Genomic DNA, 7,412 nt, shown 5'->3' with positions numbered 1-7,412 from the left:
GTCTCTCTCGGATGATCACATCCTTCCTGTAATATGGCTGTGGTCTAACTGGTGTTTGATGCAGTTCCAGCACAATCTCCCTGTTCTCATAATCTCAACCCTCGGCTACCAAAGGAAACTATCCCACCTGCCTTCCTAAGCACTGAAATGAAATGAAATGAAAATGAAAATGAAATGAAATGAAAATCGCTTATTGTCACGAGTAGGCTTCAATGAAGTTACTGTGAAAAGCCCCTAGTCACCACATTCCGGCGCCTGTTCGGGGAGGTTGGTACAGGAATCGAACCGTGCTGCTGGCCTGCCTTGGTCTGCTTTAAAAGCCAGCAATTTAGCCCAGTGTGCTAAACCATCCTCTCACTGAAGAGAGAGAGAGGCAGCTGAGAGAGACAGAGGGAGAGAGAGGAAGCAGAGGGGGTGAGAGGCACCAGAGAGAGAGAGGAACACCAGAGACTGGGAGAGGCAGGAGAGAGAGAGGAGAGAAGAGAGAGACAGTCTAGTCAGTAACAAAAATAAGTAATGGAATTGCTTTCAGACACGGATCAGCATGAACCGACACCACTTTATTGACAGATTGACAAGGTAGTCACTGTACTTGAATCAATGTTATTCACTTTTGGAATTGAATGAACAAAGGGTCAGATTAACTATATCACAATCACCCAGATTCAAATAGGTCTGTTTAATACAGAACAGGATTAAACCCAGTGTCCAATATTACAGGTGTCTGTGGCTGTTTGATGCCTGGTTTCATTGTACAGCTGACAAGCCCACAGCTTCAGTGAACTCGTCTACCCAGGGTCTGTTTCTAAACCCTCATCACAACATAATACCTGGTTAGCTATTTATATATGGTCAGCCTGGTTGGACAGCTAACACAAAGCTCAACCAGAAACTATGGTTCTTCTTTCAACTGATTCCAGCTCCGACATGCGGTCACAGCATCTCCAGCCTTCAGCTCTGTTACTGGGCTGTTATTGACATGAGCAAGAGAGAGACAGCAAGTTGCCTGAGGCTTAAATGGGAAGTTGAAACTTGTGACTCAAAACCAACTGTGTAAGATCTCTGAAAAGATCAGGAATTTTAAAAGATAAATTCTAAACCCAGTGAACAAATTAATGAGTCATAAGACAAAAACTTCAGGTTTTATGACTTTACTGCAACAAACTAGAAGCAACAATGCCTAAACACTATTTTTATAGGGAACGTATCCCTTAAACTACAAATAGAATGTAGCCCTTTTACTTTTAAGACAATCAAAAATCACACTCCATGGTTACGTCGCTGAATTGTCACTCAATTCTCCTGGAAGCAGCCCAATGTGATTCTTCGTTCCTGTGTTTACTTCCATTCTGTTCCTTTTCCTGATTGGCAATCCTTAACCCCAGAAGTGTCTTTTGCAGTGATGGTTCTCCTGATGATATTCAGGTCCCCATAAACCAAGTGACTCCTCCAAATCCTGAAGTGGCGTTAGGTTTTTTTCTGCAAATCTTCATCTAATATCCTGTAAAAGGAATTTACAAATGGAAATTGAGAACAGGCAATTCTAGTTTCCATCCAACACACTCTCCCTCCATTCTCACTCTGCTGTAATATTCATCCTCCTAATTCTCTAAAGGTGCTGATTCAGGCTGACTGACAGATCCCTGCTCCCCGTCTTGGAGAGGCCTGAAAATCTCCATGCAGGCTGCCAGACAGAAATATGTCTATGTTACTGAACTCAAAATGTGTGGAACATACAGACTGGATTCACTTCCTTTCTCTTCAGCTGCTGCAAGTCACCACTGTCCCCTCAGAATGAGGAAAGAAATGGAAAGATAAAGTAGACTTGGAGCAGCTGCTGCCTCTTGTGGGGCATTCCAGAACGAGAGGTAATAGTCTTACGGTAAGCGGTAGCAAATTCAAAACAGTTTTAATTAAAAAAAAATTTTTTTTTAAGAATACCCAATTATTTTTTTTTCAATGAAAGGGCAATAATTTAGTGTGACCAATCCACCTACTCTGCACATCTTTGGGTTGTGGGGGTGAAACCTACGCAGACACAGGGAGTAAGTGCAAATTCCACACAGACATTGACCCAGGGCCGGGATCGAACCCAGATCTTCAGCGCCGTAGGCAGCAGTGCTAACCACTGGGCCACAGTGCTGCCCTGTTCAAAACAGTGTTGAGGAGAAGCTGCTTCTCCCAAGGGCTGTGAATCTGTGGAATTCACTACCCCAGAGTGCGGAGGAGCTGGGACAGTGAGTAAATTTAGGGAGAAGTTAGACAGATTTTTAATCTGGTTGAAGGGTTCTGAAGAACTCTCAGGACGGTGGAGATAAGGCCAGGATGAGATCAGCGATGACCGAATGGCGGAGCAGACTCGATGGGCCAAATGGCCTAATTCTGTTCTTATATCGTATGAACTTCTGAAAGGGGGAGACATTGATTTGCTCCCAGATGTTGCCCAGAGGAGGACGTTTTAGTCTGAAACCCATTGTTTAACCTCCACGTTGTGACATCACAAAGGAATTCATTCTCTAAATCAGCCAATAGGAATCCATTCGCTCCGTGGTGACGTCACTGCATTAGTGCGCACACGCCGGCGCGCGGACACGCGAGCGCCGCCCCCACCCTCTGTTCCGTCTCCCCCAACACATCCTCGAGACGGTTTCCAGCAACCGGCTGACAGTTCCGGCCGTCGGTGATCGCCCCTTCCCTGACCCGGGACTGCGCATGCGTCGGGGAGCTCACTTCCCCGGACCTTACCTCTCAGGTGTTGTCCAATGGGAAGATTGGAGGACCGGAAAGACTCTGCCCCTCCGCCAATCAAAGCTCCCCCATTGTCTCGATGCGAAAGCTGCACATGGAGGTTTCTGCCGAGCAAAGCTGTTCCCCCAACCCTGAATGAGCTTGAGCTGCACACAGACTCCTGTCTCCAACATCTGTGAGTAAAACACTTTCTTTTCTCCCCCTTTCCATTTCTTTTCTCATTCTGACCTTCAATTGGTCACTTGCAGCGACTGAAGGGAAAGGAAGTGAATCCAGGGAGGGTGCAGACTCTGCAAAGCTTGGCCCAGGTCTCTCTCTCTTAAAGACATTAACATCCTTTGCTCCCTCAGCTCGACACATTTATTTGTCTGGCTAAAAGGACGATCTCTTTCCCAATGTTCACAATTAAAGGGCTGGTTTCCCCAGGAGATGGCTGACATTTAAAGGGTCAGTAAACAGGCCAAATCCAACCCAGCTAATTACTTCCCTGTCGGAATACTCTCCATCATCAGCAAAGTAATGGAAGGAGTCATCAAAGGTCCTATTAAGTGGCACTTATTCTGCAATAACCTGCTCCAGGACGCTCAGTTTGGGTTCTGCCAGGGTCTCTCAGTTCCTTACCTCATTACAGCCTTGGTTCAACCAACATCCTGGGGGTTACCATTGATCAGAAACTGGACTGGACTAGCCATATTAATACTGCAGCTACCAAGGCAGATCAAGGGCTGGGAATCCTACGGTGAATAACATGCCTCCTGATGCCCCAAAGCCTGTCCACCAGACATCTACAAGCACAAGTCAGGAGTGTAATGGAATACCCTCCACTTTGCTGGATGAGTGCAGCTCCAACAACACGCAAGAAGCTCGACTCTATCCAGACAAAGCAGCCTGATTGATTGCATCGCCTTCCACAAACATTCAAACCTTCCACCACCGACAAACAGTAGCAGTCGTGTATACCATTTACAGGATACACTGCAGTAACTCATAAAGATTCCTCAGACAGCACCTTCCAAACCCACAACCACTCCCATCTAGAAGGACAAGAGCAGCAGAAACCTGGGAAGCCCACCACCTGGAAGTTCTCCTACAAGTTGCTCACCACCTTGACTTGGAAATATATTGCCGTTCCTTCACTGCCCCTGGGGCAACATCCTGGAATTCGCTCCCGAACAGCACAGGGGATGTAGGGCAGCATGGTGGAGCAGTGGTTAGCGCTGCTGCTTCACGGCTCCGAGGTCCCAGGCTCAATCCCGGCTCTGGGTCACTGTCCACGTGGAGTTTGCACACTCTCCCCGTGTTTGCTTGCGTTTCGCCCCCACAACCCAAAGATGTGCAGGGTAGGTAGATTAGCCACACTAAATTGCCCCTTAATTGTAAAAAATTAATTGGGTATCCTAAATTTATAAAAAAACAAAGTGGGAAAAAAAAACAGCACAGGGGATGTACCTACACCTCAAGGACTGCAGCAGTTCAAAAAGCAGCTCACCACTACTTCGGAAGGGCAACTGGGATGGGCAATAAATGCTGGCCTAACCAGCATTGTCCAGATCCCGTAAATTAATTTTTAAAAATTCAATATTGGACAGAGATATGTCGAGTGTTGTTATATGGTATGTATTGTAGCTATTATTGATGGTTCTGTAAGACAATACATGTATTATTATTTCTCCTTTTGTAAATATTACTGTACCTACATTATATATTTCCAGTCATACAGTCATTGCAGCACTGACAGAATCCATTTGGTAACTCAAGTCAATGCTGACTCTCTACAGCAATCCAGTCAGTCCCATTCCCCCTCGATATCTGTGTTCCCCTGAAAGTTTATTTTCTTCAAGTAACCATCTTATTTTATTTTAAATTATTGATCATCTCGACTTCCGCAACCCTTGTGGGCAGTGAGTTCCCTGTCATGACTACTCCATGACTAAATAAAACTCTTCCCCAGAATTTCCCTATCTCTAATCAGTAAATGTACTTGTATGGAGATTCTCTACTCTTGTACAGGTTTTAGTGAGTTTAGATTTGTTGATCAGCACCTTCAGGAAAATTGGAAGGGAAAGTAAGTGAATACAGGTCTCTGTGTCCAGGACAGGAAACAGTGAGCTTGGATCTATCAATCAGCCTGGATCAGCATCTTCAGGAGAATTGGGAGGGTGAATATTAGTTATAGCAGAGTGAGAATGGAGGGAGAGTGTGTGGGATTGAGATTTAGAGCATTTCAGGGAAAGAGAGAGGAAAGAATGTTCGATAGAAACTAGAATTGTCTGTTCTGAGTTTCTATCCTGTACTGACAATGATTACTATTGTAAAATCTGTTTGCAGGAAGTTCGAACGAGAGGAATTTGAGGCCGATATCTCAAACTAAATATCACGTCAAGAACTGACTGAGTCACTCAATTCTTGGGATCATCGGCCTTTGAATCTAGAAGGAGAAATGTTTGTCTATTCTGTCTGCTTCAAGAGATTTTAAACATCAGTGTGTCTGGAAAAGCACTGAGACACACACACACACGTGTGAGACTGTTACAGAGCACTGACTGTGGAAAGAGCTTTAACCAGTGACACAGCCTGAAAAAATACGGCACCATTCACAGCAGGGAGAGACTGTATAGGTGCTCTGCGTGTGGACGAGTCTTCAACTGATCGTCCAACGCGGTGAGATGCAAGATCACCCGGACCATGGAGAAACCATGGAAATGTGAGGATTGTGGGAAGGGATACATTGCCCCACACGAGCTGGAAAGACATCAACGCAGTCACACTGGAGAGAGGCCTTTCACCTGCTTTCAGTGTGAAAAGGGATTCACTGACATTGGCAACCTGCGGAGACATGAACGAGTTCACACTGGAGAGAGGCCTTTCACCTGCTCTCAGTGTGAAAAGGGATTCACTGACATTGGCAACCTGCGGAGACACGAACGAGTTCACACTGGAGAGAGGCCTTTCACCTGCTCTCAGTGTGAAAAGGGATTCACTCACATTGGAGGCCTGCGGAGACACGAACAAGTTCACACTGGAGCGAGGCCTTTCACCTGCTCTCAGTGTGAAAAGGGATTCACTCAAATTGGCAACCTGCGGAGACACAAACGAGTTCACACTGGAGAGAGGCCTTTCACCTGCTTTCAGTGTGAAAAGGGATTCACTGACATTGGCAACCTGCGGAGACATGAACGAGTTCACACTGGAGAGAGGCCTTTCACCTGCTCTCAGTGTGAAAAGGGATTCACTGACATTGGCAGCCTGCGGAAACACGAACGAGTTCACACTGGGGAGAGGCCTTTCACCTGCTCTCAGTGTGAAAAGGGATTCACTCACATTGGCAACCTGCGGAGACACGAACGAGTTCACACTGGAGAGAGGCCTTTCACCTGCTCTCAGTGTGAAAAGGGATTCACTGACATTGGCACCCTGCGGAGACACGAACGAGTTCACACCGGGAAGAGGCCATTCAACTGCTCTGACTGTGGGAAGGGATTCACTCGGTTATCCAGCCTGCTGAGACACCAGATAGTTCACACCGGGCAGAAGCCGTTCATCTGCACTGTGTGTGATAAGGGATTCACTCGGTTACCCCACCTGCAGGGACACCAGAGAGTTCACACCGGGCAGAAGCCGTTCATCTGCTCTGTGTGTGATAAGGGATTTGCTCAATTATCCAGCCTGCTGAAACACAATGTCACTCACACCAAGAGCAGGCCCTTTAAATGCTCTGACTGCAGGAGGGGTTTCAAAAGCTCACAGCGACTGATGTCCCACCAGCGCATTCACTCTGAGGAGAAACTGTTCAGCTGCTCTCACTGCACAAAGAGCTTTAGAACCTCCACCAACCTGATGAAACACGAGCGAGGTCACACCGGGGAGAGCCCGTTCACCTCTCCGACTGGGAAAAGCTTCACTCGGTCATCACTTGCTGAGCCACAATGTCACTCACACCAATGAGAGACCCTTTAAATGCTCCGACTGTGGGAGTAGGTTTAAAAGCTCTCGGGTACTGATGCCCCACCTGCGCATTCACACTGAGGAGAAACTGTTCAGCTGCTCTCACTGCACAGAGGTTTCAAACATCATCCACATTGCGGAGGCACCAGCGAGTTCACACTGGAAAGAAGCCATTCACCTGCTCTCACTGTGGGGAGGGATTCACGCAGTCGTCCAACATGCTGAGACACCAAATGGTTCGCAAGTGGTGTTGGGTTTGATTCTGCTGTTATTCCTGCTGTTAATCACATCCAGGACTGAACCTGGAGTGGGTGGAGGGTTTTGCCTCCTCAACTCCTCCTGGTGCTCGGACGTAGCGACCCTGCGAACTACTGCTCCCCGGACCTGGAATAGCTGACTGTGAAGTACCGTCCATACTACCTTCCATGGAGTTCACTTCTGCCATCATCACGGGGGTCTACATCCCACCCCAGGTGGAAGTGAAGAAGGCGCTTGATGAATTGTAACCGCTATAAATAACAATGAAACAGAATACCCGGAGGCCTTGTTCATCGTGGCCGGCACTTCAAACAGGCCAACCTCCAGAGTGGGCAGCACGGTAGGTAGCATTGTGGATAGCACAATTGCTTCACAGCTCCAGGGTCCCAGGTTCGATTCCGGCTTGGGTCACTGTCTGCGGAGTCTGCACATCCTCCCCGTGTGTGCATGGGTTTCCTCCG

General features: G+C 47.3%; 1 protein-coding gene and 1 long non-coding RNA gene across 2 annotated transcripts; one reads left to right on the top strand and one right to left on the bottom strand.

Moving 5' to 3' along the window:
- Positions 1-539: 539 nt before the first annotated feature.
- LOC140420019 (uncharacterized) lies at positions 540-2,740 on the bottom strand. The gene is made up of 2 exons (XR_011946140.1): positions 2,611-2,740; positions 540-1,501 (listed from the first exon to the last, which is right to left on the bottom strand). It is a non-coding gene; the product is annotated as an uncharacterized lncRNA (long non-coding RNA).
- Positions 2,636-7,386, top strand: LOC140420018 (uncharacterized). The gene is made up of 2 exons (XM_072504043.1): positions 2,636-2,923; positions 5,077-7,386. The coding sequence occupies exon 2, from the start codon at positions 5,434-5,436 to the stop codon at positions 6,691-6,693; it is 1,260 nt and encodes a 419-aa protein (XP_072360144.1). The 5' UTR covers positions 2,636-2,923; positions 5,077-5,433; the 3' UTR covers positions 6,694-7,386.
- The last annotated feature ends 26 nt before the right edge of the window (positions 7,387-7,412 follow it).

Source organism: Scyliorhinus torazame, chromosome 5, assembly GCF_047496885.1.
Source record: "Scyliorhinus torazame isolate Kashiwa2021f chromosome 5, sScyTor2.1, whole genome shotgun sequence".
In the NCBI taxonomy this organism is placed as follows: domain Eukaryota; kingdom Metazoa; phylum Chordata; class Chondrichthyes; order Carcharhiniformes; family Scyliorhinidae; genus Scyliorhinus; species Scyliorhinus torazame.
This window is presented reverse-complemented; position numbering and strand designations above follow the sequence as displayed.

Coding starts and splice junctions, on each gene's coding strand:
- LOC140420018 (XM_072504043.1), top strand. CDS start 5,434: ATGGAGAAACCATGGAAATGTGAGGATTGTGGGAAGGGATACATTGCC.